General features: G+C 36.8%; 1 protein-coding gene across 3 annotated transcripts in view; it reads left to right on the forward strand.

Moving 5' to 3' along the window:
- The window catches only part of TTLL7 (tubulin tyrosine ligase like 7), a 146,385-nt gene that overhangs the window by 111,198 nt on the left and 12,378 nt on the right, over positions 1–22,809 (forward strand). The window contains exons 19-22 of one of the 3 annotated variants that reach the window (XR_007126697.1): positions 5,733–5,893; positions 20,139–20,312; positions 20,404–20,521; positions 20,928–20,977. Coding sequence is in view for 2 of the 3 variants with exons in the window: in XM_047726459.1 (XP_047582415.1) it covers positions 5,733–5,893; positions 20,139–20,312; positions 20,928–20,955 (363 nt within the window). In the remaining variant the exon portion in view is untranslated. Of the gene's footprint in view, positions 1–5,732; positions 5,894–20,138; positions 20,313–20,403; positions 20,522–20,927; positions 20,978–22,809 lie in introns of those variants that run through there. The other 2 variants (XM_047726459.1, XM_047726458.1) reach the window with 2 other exon arrangements.

Genomic DNA, 22,809 nt, shown 5'->3' on the forward strand with positions numbered 1-22,809 from the left:
AGAAATGAAGTGTAAAAAATTGTCTGCTGGGTTGTAATATATTAGCCATTTATTTGCCTGTTTGAAACCTGTGCTATTGCTTACTATAAAACCAAAAACTGCATCCAAGAGAACAAAAAGAAACCTAGAATGTGGGTTAGCCATAATATGTAGAATTAGATATTATAAAAAAATTATCTGTTTAGAAAACCAGAGATTTAACTACTTTACATTTAGATGTGGGTTAATCAGATCTATCCTTCTTAGAGCCGGGATGATAGTAATCATTGGAAGCTGTGTCAGCTCGATCTCCTGGGGAGCAGAGATAAGATAGAATTGGAAGCGAAAGAGATTTGTAAGAGAAAACACCTCCAAAAAATAAAAGAGAGAGTTCAAGTAGGTAGGTAGAGCCTTCAGATTGCTATTTGCACCTGACAGTGGTGAAGGGAGCTCAGGAGGGTTGGGGAAGAAGAACCTAAACTAGTGAAGTTCTCAGAGAGCCTCATAGGGCTGATGGGGAGCCAGAACAAAGGTTGCCTGTAGAGGGACCTTGCTAGATGAAAATGACCCCTCTATGGTTCTCCCATCCATGCTCAGTCCTTTGGTTGGGAGCAGAGGAGAGCATAAGCTTGAATGTGGCAGTGGCTCCTGAACGGGGAAGCTGTCAGTTAACTGCACTCTTGAAAGCAGGGTGAGTCCAATGGCATTCCACAAAGGCTGTATGTACTATGATTTAAGTTGACAAACATTTATTGGTTGCCCTTTTGTATAAGAACAATGCTAAGCACATTGGAGATTTGGGGAGTTGTTCACTCATTCATTTAGTTACTTGCTCATTCTAACATGCATTCAACAATATTGATTGGGGGACCACCATGTCCCAAGCACTATTCTAGGTGTAGAATGCCCAAAACTCTCACTGAAATCTTTTTTCCACTTATGGACCATTGTTGAAATATGTATCTCCCTTTTTCTGTTTCAGGATCAAAGCATTTGCTGGTTGCTCATTAAAATGTTATAAAACTCTAAGATTAGAACCCGCAAACACAAACTCTTTCACGTGCCTTATTTCAGATTTTCCTTAATGGATGTAAACTTTAAAGGTCAAGGATGAGGGAATTAAATACTGAAAAGAATCCTCACCAGGTGGAAATGGAAACAGCTAATCTTATTTAACATCATGTTGTGGTAACTCCACAGTTGCATAATTTAGCTTTCTGCCAAGAATGCAGTTGCTTTATATAATTTATAAGGAATATATGTTAAGTATGAAAATATTGCAGTGTTGGTGCGCTGTGAAGAATGCCAGATTTGCTGAAAAGCTTATTCTCTGATGTGATATCTAGGCATAAACTAAGATTGGAGGATGAAGAGAAAATATATAGTGATATTAAGCTTATACTATATTTGCATTTATGTGGGGGTTCTAAAAGATCTTTGTTGATCAAGTGTTTCTTCTCTAAATAGCAATTTCTTTTTAATACCCAGTGTAGTTGCTTCTGCATGCATTTTGATGTTATTATTTTCCATCTCTTTTTCATTTGGGCTGACATCGATGCTGTACAGAGTGGTTCGTTTTGCATCAGCACAAATGCCTTTACCCTATAGCCATGGCTACTGCATGTACCATTAGTACAGCATGTAGTGATGTTAATGTTATTTCTAAACCTCTCTCACCTCATGCCATTATTTTAATTTAGAACCAACTGTTCAGCCATATGGGGCAGTTTGTCACTCAACATCTGTGTGTTCTTGCAAAATATGAATCTGTGTACTTCATGCCTTCAAATGTGCTATATTTCATATGGAAAAGACAAATCTTTCCATTTTATTAATGTTTTCATTGACTGAATCTCCCATTTATTTTTTTCCCTTGGAGAGCTTAATGTTGGATCAGGATGCTTTTAAAAGTCACAATGTCAGGAAAGGATACCTGTATTCTACAACTTAGCCTCACTTGAGTCCACAGATAAACACAAAGGGCACCTTGCTGGCCATTTGTTTTCATGTTTTGCAAATTAGTCATCTTCTATCCTTTTTGTTCTAACCCCAAAGCATCTAGTTATCCAAAATAGCATTACTCATGAGCTAGCATTAGTTTACCTCTTTCCAGTCTGATTTCTTGCCTGTCTGCTCTCTGCCTTGCTAAAATTATTCAGTGGATGTTTTGCTAAAGGTGCAGTCAGTGTCTCCCTATCTGTATAGCCTTTTAAGCAGATTAGACCCTTTGCCCTGGCCCTGATGGAGGGGGTGCCCGGGCAGTCTTCTCTGTACACAATGACCCCACCCATTTTCCCAAGTGTTACTTGACTAGAGGCAAATCTGAATCCAAGAAGTGACAACTTGATTCTTTTCTAGGATTTGTTGTTGACACCTGGTTAGATTGAAGTAATTGTGAAGTAATTTTGAGTTGCTGGGTAGTGCTTAGGAGGAGAGATCTCTCTATACTGCTGTCCACTTACCAGCTCTGCAATCTTGGCAAAATTACTTATCTGATCCATTCCTGAGCATTCTCATCCATAAAATGAGACCCCAAAATGTCCTCAAAACAAAAAAAAATTTTCACAACCATTAGGCAACACAACCTAACTTACCTGAATTCCATTGGTGACAATGACCTGACAGGAAGTTATGTATTATTTTTGTCTTGTCTCCTGGTTTGCATGTTCACATATTTTCCTGCAGCAATAGTAATATGTATGATTATGGAATCTAGCCTCAAGATGTTTTGAAAAGGGACTGTGGACCAATTTGTGTCTACCTTATGTTTTTGTTTTGAGGACTAAATGAATTGCTATATGTAAAAGTGTTTAGAACAATCCCTGGTCCACAGCGAGGTCCATAGTAAGCCCTCAATAAGTGTTAGCTCTGATTTTTACCTTGTCTGCATAGATTTCACTTTGCTTCGAAGAATAGTTTCACTAAGATAAACACCTGCTGAGCCTCGGGGATGTGATAAGTTTTTTTTCCCCCAAGATGAGCATAATGCTTCTCTTTATGTGGATAATGGTCTGTATTAATAAACAGGAAATGAAAATAAGGCAAGATAATTATTAATAGGGGAAGAATGGGGGATGAAGGGATCATAGGTCAGTGGCAGGTAAAGGTCTCCCTCTATACATTCACCAGGTGAATAGGTAAGGGGAGACTGTCCCAAGCAGAGGCAGGAGTGTATGTGAATGCTCAGAGTGGAGATGAGGGAGTCAGGTTCTTGTACCCTTGGTTTGCATGCCCTCGTGCCCTCCAAATTATAGGTCTCTCTAACCCATTCCTTTCTCCAGGACCAGGGAGCTTGCCTCCTTTAAAACTGAAGGCAAAGAAAAGCAAAGGAGAATGTATGTTCCCCATAAGCGGCTCAGGAGAAACAGGGGCAAGTTCCTGTATTGCCTAGGTCATACTAGTCTCATGATTCTGAGAAACCATTCAGGCCGAGATGCTCGTGTTGCAAGAAGCCTAGAATATTTTATTCATCTCTCCATGTTGGAGGAAATATCAGGAGTAGAGCAGAAACATTCTTCACCCCTAACTCCCTGGCCACTTTCAGAAGTTGCTTTTTGTCATGTGTGGGTGAGAATATTAGACCATCATGGTTTTAAAATTCCCTCTAAAGTGAGAATAAAGCACGTACAGAGTGTCCATGAAGCAATGTACTAGTATGGTGCTTCGTATAGAGCAGGCAGGCCATACATGTTAGCCGCCCTTCTCTTTGGTTCTTATGCATCACATGTATTTTACCATAAAATGTATTAAAAAAGAAATAAGTAGACAAACCATAAGTGACTCTTAATCTCACAAAACAAACTGAGGGTTGATGAGGGGAGGGGGGTTGGGAGAGGGGGGGTGGGGTTATGGATATTGGGGAGGGTATGTGCTATGGTGAGTGCTGTGAAGTGTGTAAACCTGGCGATTCGCAGACCTGTACCCCTGGGGATAAAAATATATGTTTATAAAAAATAAAATTAAAAAAAAATTTAAAACCTAAAAAAAAAAAAAAAAGAAATAAGTACTCTATAATCTCAAATGCTATAAAGTTGAATAATTATTTAATAATAGAGTATGAAAGGGGCACCTGGGTGGCTCAGTCCTTTGAGTGGCAGACTCTTGATTTTGGCTCAGGTCATGATCCCAGGGTCATGAGATGGAGCTCTGGGGCTCTGCCCTCAGCGGGGAGTCTGCTCTTCTCCTTCTCCCTCTGTCCTTTTCCTCTCTGTAAAATAAATTAACAAATCTTAAAAAAATAGTATAATATGAAATTAATGTAAACATGGCTACTTTTTACATTTTTTCCTGCATTACAACTTTTAGCCTGTTATTACTCACATAGAAAGTAGGAAGGAGGGGCGCCTGGGTGGCTCAGTGGACTAAGCCTCTGCCTTCGGCTCAGGTCATGATCTCAAGGTCCTGGGATCGAGCCCCGTATCAGGCTCTCTGCTCAGCGGGTAGCCTGCTTCTCCCTCTCTCTCTCTGCCTGCCTCTCTCTGCCTACTTGTAATCTCTGTATGTCAAATAAAAAAAATAAACAAAATCTTTAAAGAAAGTAGGAAGGAAAATAGAGAAATGACTTAAATGTGTCATTTACTGCTAGTGTGGACACTTCTACCACATCAGTCATGAGTACTTCTTTCCACCTTAAAAAAATATAGAGTTAAACTAATAGATTAAATGAAAATTGTAAAACATATAAAGGTATGCATTCATGCCCAATGGACATAGCAGTATTCTTGTGAGTAATTCATAGTAAAGTTTCAAAAATAAATCCTTCTTAAACATTTGTTATCTGTAGTAACAAGCTTTTCCCACGTGACTTTATTGCAGATTGCATTCTTTCTCCTTATTCGCCGCCCCTCATCTGACATGCCCCTGACCCGCTGTGGGGGTTGCAGTACTGTTCCCACTTCATGGGGAAGGAAGCGGGAATGGGAAGGGAAAGCCTGAGACTGCTCACGCCATTTCTCATGAGAAGCTGAAGTTGACATTCTTCTCAAAATAAAATATTTTGAAAACTTTTTACTGAATTGACTTGACGGATGTTTATTCTACATGTGCCTTATCAGAAATAAGGAATATCACTTTTTAAACTGTGGCTGTTTTAAAGAGAGACAAATTAAATAATTCTTTTATCTGCTTCCAATTCTTATGTAATTCTGATATTAATCTTTTGTTGGAGGTATATGTTTTAAATATATTTTCCGAGTTTGTAACTTGATCTTTTATTTTCCTTAAGGTATCTTTTGATGTCCAGAAGTTCTTAACTTTAGTATAATCAATTTATTAATATTTGATGGTCTATACTTTTTTTATGACTTAAAGTAACCTTTTTCTAACCTAAAAATGAAAAGATATTCACCAATAGTGAGTTTTCAGTAATATAGTTAATGATTCATTTTTTAAGCCTAAGGTCCTAATCCCTCTAGAGTTGATTTTTGTTAGTTGAGTGAGGATTCAACTTTACTTTCTTAGTAAAACTTGCTATTTTTCAGTCTCCATTTATTGATTTAATTTAGATTTAATTGAGGTTTAAATTTTAAACTTAATCTCTTATACCAATGGTCTGACTTGCCACCTACATCATACACTAGAGTTTCACAAATCTATGGGCCTATTTCTGGGATTTTTACTCTGTGCTGTTGTTCAGTGAATGAGTGTGTATAAGTGTGTGTATGAATTGTCTTTGAATTATATATATTCATCTTCGAATTTTAGACACACACTTACATGCTTAGATTTTGAAATAACTTTGGTTTTTCCACTAGGTTTTGGACATAGTAAAAACAAGTATTCGTACAATTCTTCCACGTATCTGGAAGGTACCTGATGTTGAGGAAGTAAGTTTATATCGGATTTTCAACCGGGTTTTTAATCGCCTACTCTGGAGTCATGGCCAAGGACTGTGGAACTGTTTCTGTGATTCAGGGTAAGTTCTAAGTTGCCTTTTATTATTGTTAACTTTTAACATTTTACTATTTAGTTATATAGGAATCCCAATAAAATGGTTGAATTTCTATAATGATCTGTTAAAATATGGAACTTTTTTTTACTGCATTTAGTTTTGTATTTGGCTATAATTTATAGCAGACTGATTTAGATGAGATCATGAATATGAACACAACACCTAACTAATTTGAATTCAGTGGAAAGAAGGTAGTCTTTAATTTTGTTTTATTTAAATTCAATTAATTTACATATCGTATGTTATTAGTTTCAGAGGTAGAAGTTAGTGATTCATTAGTTGCATGTTAACACACAGTACTCATTACATCAAGTACCCTCCTTAATGGCCATCACCCAATTACCCAATCGCACCACCCCTATCCCCTCTAGCAAACTTCAGTTAAATTTTCTATCATTATTTTGTCTCCCTCTCTGATTTCACCTTCTTTTATTTTTCCCTCCCTTCCCCTATGATCCTCTGTTTTGTTTCTTAAATTCTACATATGAGTGAAATCATATGATAATTTTCTTTCTCTGATTGACTTATTTCACTTAGCATAATACTCTCTAGTTTCATCCACATCATTGCAAATGGCAAGATTTTAATTTTTTTTTTAAAGATTTTATTTATTTATTTGTTAGAGAGAGAGAGAGAGAGAGCATGAGCACAGGCAGACAGAGTGGCAGGCAGAGGCAGAGGGAGAAGCAGGCTCCCCGCTGAGCAAGGAGCCCGATGTGGGACTCGATCCCAGGACGCTGGGATCATGACCTGAGCTGAAGGCAGCAGCTCAACCAACTGAGCCATCCAGGCGTCCCAAGATTTTAATTTTTAATGGCTGCATAATATTCCAGCATATATATATATATATATACATATATATATATATATATGAATAAAGAATAAAGAATATATGTGTGTGTGTGTGTACACATACATACACATATGTATGTACATATATACCACATTTCTTTAGTCATTCACCTGTCGATGGACATCTGTGCTCTTTCCATAGTTTGGCTATTGTGGACATTGCTGCTATAAACATTAAGGGTGTAGGTGCCCCTTCAGGTCACTACATTTGTATCTTTAGGATAAATCCCTAATAGTGCAATTGCTGGGTTGTTGGGTAGCTCTATTTTTAACTTTTTGAGAAATCTCCATGCTGTTTTTCAGAGTCTCTGTACCTGCTTGCATGCCCACCAGCAGTGTAAAAGGGGTCCCCTTTCTCCACATCTCACCATTTCTTGTTTCCTGACTTGTTCATTTTAGCCATTCTGACCAATGTGAGGTGGTATCTCATTGTGGTTTTGGTTTGTATTTTCCTGTTGCTGAGTGATATTGAGCGTTTCTTCATGTGTCTATTGACCATCTGTCTGTCTGATATGTTTGGAGAAATGTCTGTTCGTGTCCTCTGCCCATTTCTTGACTAGATTCCTTGTTCTTTAGGTGTTGAGTTTGATAAGTTCTTTATAGATTTTGGATACCAGCCCTTTATCTGATATGTCATTTGCAAATATCTTCTCCCATTCTCTTGGTTGTCTTTTAGTTTTATTGGCTGTTTCCTTTGCTATGCAAAAGATTTTTATCTTGATGAAGTCCCAATAGTTCATTTTTGCTTTTGTTTCCCTTGCCTTTGGAAACCTGTCTAGCAAGAAGTTGCTGTGGCCAAGGTCAGAGATGTTGCTGCCTGTATTCTCCTCAAGGATTTTGATGGAGTCTTGTCTCACATTTAGGTCTTTCATCCATTTTGAGTTTATTTTTATGTTTGGTGTAAGAAAGTGATCCGGTTTCATTCTCCTGCAAGTGGATGTCCAATTTTCCCAACACTGTTTGTTGAAAAGACTGTCTTTTTTCCATTGGACCTTCTTTCCTGCTTTGTCAAAGATTAGCTGACCATAGAGTTGAAGGTTCATTTCTGGGTTCTCTATTCTGTTCCTTTGATCTATGTCTGTTTTTATGCCAGAACCATACTATCTTGATGATTACAATTTTGTGATAGAGCTTAAAGTCCAGAATTGTGATGCCATAGCTTTGATTTTCTTTTTCAACATTCCTTTGGCTATTTGGGGTCTTTTCTGGTTCTGTACAAATTTTAGGATTATTTGTTGCAGCTCTGTGAAAAATGTTGATGGTATTTTGATATGGATTGCATTGAATGTATAGATTGCTTTATAGACATTTTCACAATATTTGTTCTTCCAATCTGTGAGCATGGACAGTTTTTCCATTTCTTTATGTCTTCCTCAATTCTTTCATAAGTGTTCTCTAGCTTTTGGGTAACTGATCATTTACCTCTTTGGTTAGGTTTATTCCTAGGTATCTTACGGTATTTGGTGCCATTGTAAATGGGATCATTTCCTTAATTTCTCTTTCTTCTGTTTCCTTGTTAGTGTATAGGAATGCAACTGATTTCTGTGCATTGATTTTATGTCTTATAACTTTGATAAATTCCTGATGAGTTCTAGCAATTTTGGTGTTGAAGTCTTTTGTGTTTCCTATGAAGATTATCATGTCATCTGTGAGGAATGAAAGTTTGAGTTCTTTGCCAATTCGGATGCTGATTTATTTCTTTTTCTTTGATTGCTTAGGCTAGGACTTCTAGTACTATGTTGAACAACAGTGGTGAAAGTGGGTTCCTGACCTTAGGGGAATAGTTCTGTTTCCTATTGAGAATGATATTCGCTGTGGGCTTTTCATATATGGCTTCTATGATATTGAGGTATGTTCCCTCTATCCCTATACTGTGAAGAGTTTTAAATCAAGAAAGGATGCTGTGTTTTGTCAAATAGTTTTTCTGCATCTATTGAGAGGATCATATGGTTCTTGTTCTTTCTTTTATTAATGTAGGATATCAAATTGATTGATTTGTGAATATTGAACCATCCTTGCAGCCCAGGAATAAATCTCATTTGGTTGTGGTGAATAATCCTTTTAAGGCACTGTTGGATCCTATTGACTAGTATCTTGGTGAGAATTTTGGCATCCATGTTCGTCAGGGATATTGATCTGTAATTCTCCTTTTTGGTTGGTTTTGTCTGGTTTTGGGATCAAAGTAATTCTGGCCACATAGAATGAGTTTGGAAGTTTTCCTTCTGTTTCTGTTTCTTGAAACAGCTTCAGAAGAATACATATTAATTCTTTAAATGTTAGGTAGAATTTTCTTGGGAAGCCATCCAGCTCTAGACTCTTGATTTTTGGGAGATTTTTGATTATTGCTTCAGTTTCCTTAGTGGTTATGGGTCTGTTCAGTTTTTCTATTTCTTCCTCATTCAATTTTGGTAGTTCATATGTTCTAGGAATGTATCCATTTTTTCCAGATTGCCTAATTTTTTTGCATATAGTTGATGTAATATATTTGTATAATTATATTTCTTTGGTGTTGTGATCTCTCCTCTTTCATTTGTAATTTTACTAATTTAGATCCTTTCTCTTTTCTTTTTGGTAAGTCTGGCTAGGGGTTTATCGTTCTTATTAATTCTTTCAAAGAACTTGCTCCTAGTTTCATTGATCTGTTCTACTGTTCTTCTTTTATTTTTTTAAAATTTTAATTGGTTTCTGCTATTTAATTGGTTTCTGCTCTAATCTTTATTATTTCTTTTCTGTTGCTGTGTTTAGCCTTTTTTTGCTGTGCTTTTTTACTGCTCCTTTAGGTATAAGATTAGCTTGTATATTTGAGCCTTTTCTTGTTCTTGAGAAAGGCCTATATTGCTATATACTGCCTTCCTAGACCCACCTTTGATGCCTCCCAAAGGTTCTGAAATTTTGTGTTTTAATTTTTATTTGCTTCCATGAAAATTTTAAAAATTTTCTTTAATTTTCTGGTTGATCCATTTATTCTTTAGTAGAATGCTCTTTAACCTCCATGTATTTGTGTTCCTTCCAAATTTTCTCTTGTGAATGAGTTCCAAGTTTTAAAGCATCATGGTCTGAGAATATGCAGGGAATATCCTCATCTTTTGGTATTAGTTGAGACCTGATTTGTGAGCCAGTATGTGGTCTATTCTGGAGAATGTTCCATGTGCACTCAAGAAGAATGTGTATTCTGTCGTTTTAGGATGCAATGTTCTGAATATATCGTGAAGTCTATCTGGTCCAGTGTGTCATTCAAAGCCCTTGTTTCATTGTTGATCTTCTGCTTAGATGATCTGTCCATTGCTGTTAGTGGAGTGTTAAAGTCCCCTACTACTATTGTATTACTATCAGTGTGTTTCTTTAATTTTGTTATTAGTTAATTGGCTGCTCCCAAGTTAGGGGCATAAATATTTACAATTGTTAGATCTTATTGTTGGATAGACCCTTTAATTATAATATAGTGTCCCTCTTCATTTCTTATTACAGTCTTTGGTTTAAAATCTAATTTGTCTGATATAAGGATTGCTATCCTAGCTTTCTTTTGATGCCATTAGCATGATAAATGGTTATCCCCACCCCCTTTCAATCTTTGGATCTAAAATGAGTCTCCTGTATACCACCTATTGATTTTTTTTTTTTAAATCCAATCTGATATCTGTTGTCTTTGAATTGGAGCTTTTAGTCCATTTCCATCCAGAGGAATTATTGAAAGATATAAATTTCTTGCCACTGTATTATCCTTTTTTAAAAAAATATTTTATTTATTTATTTGACAGAGAGAGATCACAAGTAGACAGAGAGGCAGGCAGAGAGAGAGAGAGGGAAGCAGGCTCCCTGCTGAGCAGAGAGCCCGATGCGGGACTCGATCCCAGGACCCTGAGATCATGACCTGAGCTGAAGGCAGCGGCTTAACCCACTGAGCCACCCAGGTGCCCCACTGTATTATCTTTAAAGTCACTGTTTCTATAGGTTGTCTCTGTTCCTTTCTGATCTTTATTACTTTTATACTCTCTCTTCACTCAAATGATCCCCTTTAATATTTCTTGCAGGGTTGGTTTAGTGATCACACATTCTTTTCTCTTCTGTTTGTCCTAGAAGCTCTTTATCTTGCCTTCCATTCTGAATAACAATCTTGCTGGATAAAGTATTCTTGACCGCATATTTTCTCATTTAGCACCTTGTCCTTTCTGGCCTACCAGGTCTCTGTGGATAGTTCTGTTGCCTGGCTTATGTTTCTACATTTGCAGGTTAAGCTTTATCTCAAGCTGCTTTCAGGATTTTCTCTTTATCTCTGAAATTTTCAAGCCCCACTAGTATATGTTGGGGTGTTGACCTATTTTTATTGATTTTGATGGGGGTTTTCTGTGCCTCCTGGATTTGAATGCCTGTTTCCTTCCTCAGATTAGGGAAATTCTTAGCTTTAATTTTGTCAAATAAACCTGCCCCCCCCTCATCTTCTGGCACCCCTATTATTCAAGTATTATTGAGCTTTATGGTCACTGATTTCTCAAATTCTCCCCTCATGATCCAGTAGTTTTTTTTTTCTTTTTCTCAGCTTTATTACTTTCCATCATTTTGTCTACTAAATTACTGACCTTCTCTTCTGCCTCATTTACCCAGAAGTTAGAGCCTCCATTTTTTTTTTTTTTTTTTTTTTTTTTTTACTGCATTTCAGTAATAGCATTTTTAATTTTGGCCCAATTAGATTTTAGTTTTTTTATTTCTGTAGTAAGGGATTCTCTAGTGTCTTTTATGCTTTTTTCAAAGGCACTAGTATCTTTATAGTTCTAGATTTTAGTTCCAACATCTTACTTATATCCATATTGATTAAATCTATGGCAGAATGCTAACTCTGGTTCTTTCTTTTACTGTGATTTCTCCTTCTAGTCATTTTGTCCAGAAAAGAAAGGTGGAAAGAAAAAGAAAAAAAGAAAAAGAAAAAAAAAAACCAGCAAAAGCAGCAATAATAATATCAATGACAACATTTTTAGGGAGTGATTCTGCCGCATGCTGTGTACACTCTGCTTTTGTGTTTTGACTGCTCTTTCCCCTGGTTCTTCCTCTACATAGTTCCTCCTTGCTTGTAGTGGGAAGTGTTTGTTCCTTTAGGTAGGTATGCTTTGACTTGTTTGTGAAGTTAAGCTGGGAGCTGATGTTCTTTAATCAGTAGACTTAGTCTTGCGGGGGGGTGATTTGTGTTGGTCTTCTGAGGAAGAGGCCTTCTGTGCTCATTAACAAACTGACTTGCTCTCCTAAAGATGTTCCTGCCAAGTGAGAGGGGTGGGGTTTAGTGTAGGGGACTCCAACCTCCACTAGAGGTGCTGTGTTTCTCTCTTGCGTCTGACTGTGCTGGTGGGTGGGAGGAGGAATGGATAGTGCAAGAGGTAGAATATAACATCACCTCACCCTCGTCTCCGGGGAGGAGGACTCCCAGAAGCTCCTGCTCAGCTGTCTGTCTTACAAAAGCGAGCAATCTCCTGTGACCTGGGCCCTCATCAGTTCCCTGCCCTAATCTGTCTGTGCCCAGGTTGTTGGTACACCCAGAGCTAGAAATTTCCTGTATTTTAACTCTGACCAGTGGCTGGGATTCAAAACTCAAGTTTTAAATGGCCTAGTAATGTGCATGCCCTTTCAGTGGGGAGGCTCAGGGTGTACCCAGCACTGACCCATTTCTTAAAAGCCATCGCACAGTGGACACTCAGAGGCTAGAGTTTATTGTAATGCTCAGCAAAAAGCTGGAGCCAGGTTATCAGCCATCTGTACTCAGCTTAGTCCCCTATGCCCCTTTGTCCCAGAAAAGCCATTGCAGAGGCTTGAATCTATTGTGCCAGATAGCAAAAAGTAGCGATCAGGTTATCCTCAGTCTGTTGCAGTCTGCACTTGCTCTGTTAGTCCCAGCAAAGGGGTCGATTGGCACGCACACAAAGGTTTAAGACTATTGTGGTTCACACCAAAAAGTTAAGAGGTTTTCTGCCGTCTATGTGCTCCTCTGATGGTGCTGCTAAGCTCCACTCAATGGCTCCCAGCTGTCCCCTTGTCTCTGGAGAGGACAAATATGTTCCTCCAAATGCCCTCGAGGAAAGGGAGCACTCTTTCCCTGAGTAACACAGAGACCCACTCATCATGGCTTATTGTGAGGTTATAAACCGGGGCAATCTGTCCAACTTTCTCCCTCTTCCTGACTGCTCGTCCAACTGGGCTTCCCCCTCTTCTGGCTGCGCGGCTTCCCTCTCCCCCACTACAGGGCTCTGAAACTGGCCTCTGCCAAATTCTCTGGTTCCAGCTCTGCAGGTTGTTTTCATATTCTTCCAATCCTTTTCCTAGTTGTTCAAAATGTGAAAGTTGATCTAATGGTATTCAAAGGACAAGGCAAGTTCAGGGTCCCCCTACTACTCCACCATCTTGGAACTCTCCCCCCACCTCAGTGCCAAGGTAGTCTTAATGAAAAATCTAAATTACAAATCATCTTATCTTTAAGTTTCTTCTGCTCTTGTCTTCATGTAACAGACTTCCAAAATATGGCTACACTTGTGCTCCTCACCAGAGTTTCAGTCCTGCCAAAGCTGTTATAACTCATTTTCTTATTAGCCTTAAGATGTCTAAAACCAGACATTCTGAACCTCCCTTTCATTCAGAAACAGCTTCTTTTCTGGCCTTCCCTTAATCCCGTTGTTATCCCCCCTGTCACTCAGGTTTGATATCTCATGGGCATCTGCATATGTCTTCTCCTTCCCAGTCTTTATTCAGTGGTTTGCTGAATCCTGTTGGTTTTTCTGTCACATTCCCACTGTGGCTACTTTAGATTGTTTTTCATCGTTCTTAGCAATTATCCAGTACTTACCACTGTGTTAAATACTTTTGGAGAGACAAAGTTGATTTTGACACAGATCCTGCTGTCAAGACTCTTAAAAATGGTAATTGCTAAAGCTATTCTACTTACTATGTGCCAGGCTTTGCCCTAAATACTTTATGTATATTGAGTGATAATCTTTATAACAACACTTTGAAGCAAGTTCTATGATTTATCTCCATTTCATAGATAAGGAAACTGAGGCATAGATAGGCACTAAGGACTTAGTGCAAGTGGGATTTGGACTTGGGGAGCCTGGCGCCAGAGTTTATGGTCTGAACCAGTAAGTTCTGCTGCTTCTAGTAGATAAAATAAAATATATATAAAAGTAATGATTATGAAAGAGAACTAGATAAAGTATTATAGGATTTCAGATAGGCGGAACCTTTTGGTAGAAGGCCTAGGTAAAATTAATAGATTTCTAGACAATTTTGTCTCCAGCTTTTTGTTTCCCATAACTATCCTACTGTCAGGGTCATTTCCTAAACTCTCCAGTGATTTCCCTCATTTATCATTAAAGTTTAGACTTCTTATCTAGAGATACAACACTTTCTAACATGCTGGTGCTTTCTTATTTCTCTGATCTTCCCTCTCATTACTCTTTTACTTAAAGTTTGTTCCAGAAAAAGAAACTCATTATTTTTCAAATAATTTTAAAATTTATTCTTTTCTTGCTCTGAGGTTTTGCTATCATTGAGTAACGGATAGGGCTGCCTTCTATAACCCCAAACCTCCAATCCTTTCTGTATTATTTAAATCCAATATAAACACCCAGGGTGTATCCCCCTTTTTGGTAAAATCTTAGACTATCACAGTCTGAAGTGATCTCCAATGTCCTCCATTTAAATATTCTAGTCATCTAGTACTGATTAATTTATACCATTTTCAGACTTATTCTCACCACTATCATGTTCCTCAATAGCCACTTAAAAACAGAAAGAATTTATAAGGTGCTCTGGCTTGTGGTAAAATCTGAGAGTAATCTTGGCTATAAATTATTTCTATAGAGATTTAAGTGGAATGTTTGAACTATATTCCATGGCCTATTAGTTGGTTTTCTGTAGAAGTTCTCTCAATCTGGGCTTATAATTGGAATTTTGTTTCTGCTTGTTGATCCATTGGTTGTGATGTGGAAATGTTGGGGTTCAGAGTCAATGGCCAAGAAAGAATGCTTGAGAATACTTGTGGAAATGTTGGGGTTCAGAGTTAATGGCCTAGAAAGAATACTTGAGGGCAGAAAGACTGCCCCGATATTGTGAGGAACGATGTGTGAACAATTATTGTGGAGTTGTGGGAGGTAAAGATCAGGTAAGCTTCCTGATTTTCATATGCTAAAGGATTTTCATATGCTAAAGAAGATGCACAGAAATCTGGAGACCTAGCTACCATCAAGCTAAGGTTGTTTTTCCCTCTAGCAAAGCATTAACATTAAGACAGTTGGGAGTTCCTGGAGGAAGGTTATACTCTGCTCACCTCAAGTATTTGTCATTGGGCTGCACGTTTTAAGGAACTTTATCTATACTTACATCTGCCTTTGTTTTCCACATCAGTTGGAATGCTGTATATGAATCCTAGCTATTCTTCAGCAGGGAAAATGGTCAGATAGTCTGCTACTGAAATTGGTATTGGTAGTTTTGAATCCATGAGATAATCTCTAACCCCATACCCTAAAGATGCCCATAAAGTTGGGTTCTTCTTTTCCTCTGACACCTCTTCCGTGAACTATATTGGTAATATATTCTAAATGATTCAGAATCATTTTTTTCTTCCTTGGCCAATACTCCCCTTAAATTTCCCTGGTGGTATCTATTACTACTAGTGTTGATAATGAGAGTTAATAGCATTTGACTTACTAAATGCCTGATACTATTTTACATATTATATAGTCTTTTGTTTTACTGTAGATCAAATGTTCTTTTTTAAAATTTTAAAAAAATTTTTATTGTGTTATGTTAGTCACCATACAGTAGTACATCATTAGTTTTTGCTATAGTGTTCAATGGTTCATTAGTTGCATATAACACCCAGTGCTCATCACAACACGTGCCCTCCTTAATTCCCCTTTATCCAGTTATCCCATCCTCCAACCCCTTCCCTCTGAAACCCTCAGTTTGTTTCCTGGTGCATAGTCTCTCATGGTTCATCTCTCTCTTTGATTTCTCCCCTTTCTGTTTTCACTCCCTTCCCCTATGGCCCTCTGTGCTATTACTTATGTTCCACATACAAGTGAAACCATATGATAATTGTCTTTCTCTGATTGACTTATTTCACTTAGCTTAATCCCCTCTAGTTCCATCCATGTCAATGCAAATGGTGTGTATTCATCCTTTCTGATGGCTGAATAATTTTCCATTGTATATATGAACCACATCTTCTTTATCCATTCATCTTCTGAAGGGCATCTCGGCTCCTTCCACAGTTTGGCTATTGTGGACATTGTACTATGGACATTTGGGTGCATGTGCCCCTTCTTTTCACTACATCTGTATCTTTTAAAGGAATGATTTTAGTAAAAGGCATAACTGTCTTTCACAGTTAGGTGTAAAATCTTGGAAAAGTGTAATCCAAATTACTCGGCCACCTTGATTCTTGCCTCTGCCTGTCAACACCCCAATAATAAAACAAAATAAATAAACCACTCCCTGTCAACATCCAGAAACATCAAAGAATATTGTAGATCTCTGTGGTAGTTTTTCCCTAGAGTTGGTCCAAGGGTTTTACTGACACATGACATAGAACACACCTTTATCCCTCTTTCTTGTTCTTCCAGACTGTGAAGCCCATGCTTAGTGAACCTTGTTATCACATGGAAACTTTTCTTGTTTTCACATTCTGAATGTATTCTCTACAGGAGAATAGCTCTTGGAATTTTCATGAATAAAATTATCTGCCATGTTTTACTGGGGTATAGGAAGTTTAGATACTATGGGATTTAAACTCAGGCCTGAGAACTCAGGAAATGTGGCCAAAGGATGTAACATTTCAGCTGAGTCTTGTAGGAAGAGGAAGAAGAATTTTCTAGGTAAAATAAGGAGTAGGAGGCAGTGGGTAAATGGGAGAGGAATGTATTGTTTGGTAAAGTCCCCTCTCCACTCAAAACTATGATATGTAAACCCCAAAGAGAATCTTTTTGGACCCTTTAGCCAAAGGCATTTTCCAGTGGAAGTTACTCATTGAAAACTTTTTCATTTAGCATCTTTGGACAAGAGGAAATGGTAAGGATTATTCTAAGCAGTCTACTTCTAGACTTACAATCCACTTAAAAATGTGTGCATCAGGGCGCCTGGGTGGCTCAGTGGGTTAAAGCCTCTGCCTTTGGCTCAGGTCATGATCCCAGGGTCCTGAGATCGAGCCCCGAATCAGGCTCTCTGCACAGCAGGGAGCCTGCTTCCTCCTCTCTCTCTCTGCCTGCCTCTCTGCCTACTTGTGATCTCTGTCTGTCAAATAAATAAATAAATAATCTTAAAAAAAAAATGTATGCATCATACAGAGGAAAAATGACCTGAATCTTATGTTCTCATATCACTTTCGATTGGATACATTATTGTTAGTACTTTTCAGCTCGTTGTTGCTGTTTATCCAGTTGGTGTAGTCCAGTTTTTGTTTGTTTTGTTTTGTTTTGCTTTGATTTTACTTTCCTTTCTCCTTTCTGCTACTTTGGTCCACTCAGTCATGCATTCGGACTTCTACCAGAGAAAGAGAAAGAAATGAATCAGTTTTACTTTTTAGGTAACTGCTTTCTTAAATGTTTTGATGAGAAAGTTGGTGAAAAATATTGGATTGCTGGACAATGAGAGGCTTTTCAAGTCTCTGGATTTCATTAATAACAACTCCCCTTTGTTGACAGAAGTATTTAGCATTCTGTATCTTATTGTTACATTACTAAAAAGGGTCATTTAAAGTTCTTTCCTGTTAAACATCTCTGAGGATTAGGGAGGACCAAATGAACTTCTAAACCACTTAAGTTTTCTTTTCAAATTCTGTTTTGTTTTGTACTTTAGATTCAGAAAGAAAGCAGATAAGACTTTGAGTTCTTTGATAAAGGCACTGCTATTGTAAATTATTTCTATATACTTTCACCTTCTTAAAAATTTTTACGTTAGGGGCACCTGGGTGGCTCAGTGGGTTAAAGCCTTTGCCTTCAGCTCAGGTCATGGTCTCAGGGTCCTGGGATCGAGCCCTGCATTGGGCTCTCTGCTCGGCAGGAAGCCTGCTTCCCTTCCTCTCTCTCTCTGCCTGCCTCTCTCTGCCCACTTGTGATCTCTCTCTGTCAAATAAATAAATAAAATCTTAAAAAAAATTTTTTTGTGTTAATATTGAAAATCGAGACACTGTAGCGTTACAGAGGCATTGCACGTTTACTCAGTTATGCCAGCTGGTGAATAGGAGGTGAGGGACATAGTTCTAATACACTCAGTTTGAAGGACAGGTTTCCTTTGTGCACAAGAAGTTAACCTGATACCAAATGAAGCAAGACCTGTTCATTTTCTTTTTTCTTTATAAGGAGTTCTGGTGTGCTGACACTTAAATATGTATTAATAGAGTAGAATGTGGTCTTTGGCTAGGGGTGGGGAACATACACACCAAAAATTGGTAAAGGACTTTGGTCCATATGTTTATTTTAAGTATTTAAGGAAGAATGAGAGAATGAGAAGCCAAAGCTGGTCAGATTATAACTAACGTAGTATTCAGAATGTTACATCAAATTAAACTATGATAGAAGAAGCTCTTTTATCTTTCCTCCATTTTATTTGTTCTTTTCTTACCTCTATACTCCAAATCAGGAAAAGAAAAATTACCATGATGTGTGTAACTTGATAGTGGATCTAATCAAATGGCTCCAAAGGATCAAAATAAAAATATATCCAAATTGAGAGGAGAGGATGTAGCAATGCTCAGAATTTCAGTGGAGAGGAAAGTGCTAAGCAGACAGTCAAAACACAGGAGGTTTTCCTGTATATATTTGTATTTATATGAAATTTTTATTTCTCTGGGCCTAAACATATAGGGCTTTGAAATTAGGACATACTAATTATAAACACATTCCCTAATTAATTGGTATTCTCCAATATTTTTCTTGATCAAATTAAGTTGATTATACATATACACATGTATAGATATATATGGATATATGCAAACACATATGTATTATAGCTAGTTTTTCTTATATTTAGTATTAAAATTTATTTTTAGAGTTAATTTAACTAGCATATTCCTGTTTCTTGAATGGAAATAACTTTTTTAAAATAATAAAAACAGTATTATCTTTAGTTCCAAACATCTCAGAATATGGAAGAAAATTTATTCCTTTCAGTCTACTCATTTGAATCCAATTCCTTTTAAGAATACCTGTCATTCACAGATGATATGCTATCTTTTTAGGACCATGTTTCTCCTGAAAAAATAAACAGTAACCTTTCTACTAAAAAATACCTTTCTGTGTTTCTAAAACATTTTTTAAAATTCCAAAGGTATCAAATATCCATAGAAGATTGGAAGTGGACTCTTTGAATTTCCCATTGGGAAGTACATTTCTTCAGAAAAATATTTTCCTTAATTTTTTTTTTCTGAAAATCTACTCTTTTCTTTCTCTAAGGGTTAAGTGAATCAGTTTATGTAAAATGAGACTTGAACCATTACCAAGTATCAAACGGAACTTTCCCCTTTAGACTTGAAAAGTTTCATTTACACTAAGGAAATAAGTCTCCTTCTCTCTCTCTGTCTCTCTCTTTTTCATGGTTGGGGTGATGAGGTGTTCCCTGATTTGGATCAGTATGGTAAATTTAGGAATTGTAAGTACATTATATGTATTTGTTTACCTGTGTGCATGCATACATGCACACACACACACTTGAAGTTTACCAAGATAGTTTGTACTACCACATGCTTTGGTATAAGCTGAGTGAACTTAAGGAGGAAGGGCATTACCTTTGTGATTATGGTCAGGCAGCACTGCTGAGATAACATGATTTCTAGAATACAGAACCTGTACACTAGGAATATCATGGACATAATTACACCTTGAAGTGTTTTGAGAGGAGTGGTCATAATCAAGGGATTCACTTAAATTCTCCTAATACAGAGAGGGCACAAGTGAAATTGAAGCAAATTTTAAACTCTACTGTGGGGTCATTACTAATGTAAAGGTAAAGATGGTTTTCTAGGAAACCTAAAGTTTTAGAGTATCTGAATTTTGAGAAATAAGCTCAGTATTTTACATATGCCTTAATACAGAGTAACTCTTTTTTTTTCCAGAGGTGTTGAGAAACCACCCTGATAGCTACCCACATTTGGCATCAGTAAAATCTTTAAAGATAAATAGTATATGAATTCTGTGTTGTGTTTTTTATTATAAAGATTAATTTTCAAATTTGTATTTGTTTTATACCTTTCAACCATTTGTAGTCAATTCAAATGTCTGAGTCCATTTCTACTTTTCCTTACTGGTTTGTTGCTAGGTAAGTGATAAAGCTGGTTGTCATTTTTAACAGCCACATGAGGTCATGTCTGTTTCCATGCCAACAGATCCTCTTGGGAGAGTATTTTCAGTAAAAGCCCAGAGGTGGTGACTCCTTTGCAGCTCCAATGTTGCCAGCGCCTGGTTGAACTTTGTAAACAGTGCCTGCTAGTGGTTTACAAATATGCAACTGACTCAAGAGGATCAGTCTCAGGCATTGGTACTGATTGGGGTAATTCCAGGTACTTGTTTACATTTCTACACCCTGTGAGTTTTATATAAAGTAATGCCACAGTGCAGTTTGAAATTGAAAGTCTCTTTTTGTTTATATAGCTATAGAAAAAGCTAAAGACCGAAAATTCATACATGCTCTTATCTACAAAAGACTTCTAAATTTGCACCATCTTTACTTTTAAAGGACCGAACAAGGACAGCAACCACAAACCTGAAGGTGACAGAAATAACCTACTTGAAAATAAGATTATTTGGCTTATATAATTTTGCTTTCAAATGCCAAGGAAAACATCCAAACATAAACTTGACTGTTTTCACCAATAGGGAGATTTCAAATTTATCCTTCAGCCTGAAAAGTTGAGAAGATGCCTTTAGTTTAATCTTTACTCCCTTCATCATGACACACATCTATGGGAGTTGAATTTCATTAAGTTCCATTTAAAAATTGAATTTTAATAAATACTGTCGTTAAAATAGGTAGTTTAACAAATCATGAGAAATAATATTGTTTTTAAGCTGCAGAAAATACACAGATTGAAAAAATAGTACATTTTACCATTTCTCTGTATAATCCATAGTGCCCATTAGAATTAAAGATGAACATGTGACTTTATTTTTAACAGGTATAAGTTACAGTACTACTCTGGATAGAAGAGAGTGAATTATGACTTTGGAAAATTAAGTGATAGTCAAATGATGATAGCATTCAACTAACAGTTGAATAAGCGATGAGGAAAATGAAACACCATAGCCGGGATTGTCTTTGAAACACCTAGAAATTGATCTGCTTATTAATAAGAGATCATAGAAAATAGTTAATAAAGCTAACTTTTTAAAAAGTGACCTGCAACAGCAGAATGGCTTGGAGTATATTTCACAAAAAGTGTTGAAAGATATACTTTAATCTTTGTTTGTCTTGGATTCTGACATTATACTTTGTCATACCTTTAACTGATTTTAACTCTCCCCCTATAAATCATTCAGCAGTGATCACAACAATGAGAGAGGTAAAACTAGCCATTAGTATTTGAGATATGTAAATATCAAAACAATATTCTACAGTTTAATGATTTGACTGAAGCAAATTATTAAAATAAAACATTATTTTCATTAATGTTTTTGTATGATTTAAAAGAATGGTGGTCATCATTAAGACATTACAACATATAAATGAAGAGGCTTCACTTTAAGGAGTGATGATCAGGAAAATATTAAGTTCCAGTCTAGGAAGGATGGTTTCAAACTCTTTAATGTCACTCTTGCAATTATAGATTTTGTAACACATTTTCTATTGAGGGCTCTTATAACTTTAGTGGGTAGGCAAAATAGAATGAGGTCACTCTGGAGGGAGAAGTTATACCTTACAATTGTGTCAGGCCTTTTTATTTTCTTCCCTTTCTGATGGTCAGTAGAGATATTCCTATTCTGGAATCTTGAGTTCTGAACTTCTGTTAAATACTCAATATAACCCCAATAGGATGATTATAAGAATTCTGGGTGAAGAGGGGTTAGTAAAACACACCCTTTATTCCCGCCCAAGTTCAGTACCATTTGAGAGAGAGAGAAATGTAGGAATCAGACAGACGATCATCAGAATGTAGCTTCGTTACTGAGTAAAGCTGTACTGAGGGACTACGGTGTAGATTTGAGCCAAGTAAGTTCTCTAAAATTGAGTTCTAGAATTAAATGTACTGATCCAGTGATGGGCAGATCTAGATCAACCCAAACGTTCCACTAACACTACCCCATAAAGTCTAGTTCTGTTAGTGTTGGCTAGTGAGCAAGTAAGGATGCCTCCTTTTTGCAGATAGGCTGATCCAACAAGAGAAAGGGACTGAGCCAGGCATACCTGCTTCCTTCTTTTAAACCTGAAAATCAGATAACTTACTTCTGGTAAAAGGCCAGAAATTTGGTGGAAATTCTTCTACTTGAAACACAAGGAGGAGAGAGAAATAAACACATCCTCCTCATACCTAGCTATTAAAACCCAAGTTGATGTCACGCTAATTTAAAAACATGTGAAAACTGGCCATATTTTCTTCCCTTATCAATTAGGAACCTATAGCTTTTTACTTTACATGTAGAAGTCACTTAATTTGATATTTATTAATAGATAAATTTCTTTTATGAAGTATACCTAATAAAGTATAAATTAATATTTATAAATTAATATATATGCCTAATATAAATAATATATGATGTATACCTAAACACTTTATGAGGAGATATATATTTAGGTAATTTATCTGTAAAATTTAAAGAGAAGAAAATAGAGATAACGTCAGGTTTATGGACCATATTTATCTTGATGAAAGATCTGCATGTTCTTTTGAAAGAGACTTTAAAGTGTGCATGTCACCCATTCCATGGAACAAAGACTTGAATCTTTAAGTCTTATAAAAATAACAACTTAATAGGCATATCAAGTGGAAAGCCATTTCTCAGAGGTAGACTCCTAACTAAGCAAATAGAACTGATATATAAGCTCAGATATCTATCTATCTA

This window comes from Lutra lutra, chromosome 4 (assembly GCF_902655055.1).
Source record: "Lutra lutra chromosome 4, mLutLut1.2, whole genome shotgun sequence".
Classification (NCBI taxonomy): domain Eukaryota; kingdom Metazoa; phylum Chordata; class Mammalia; order Carnivora; family Mustelidae; genus Lutra; species Lutra lutra.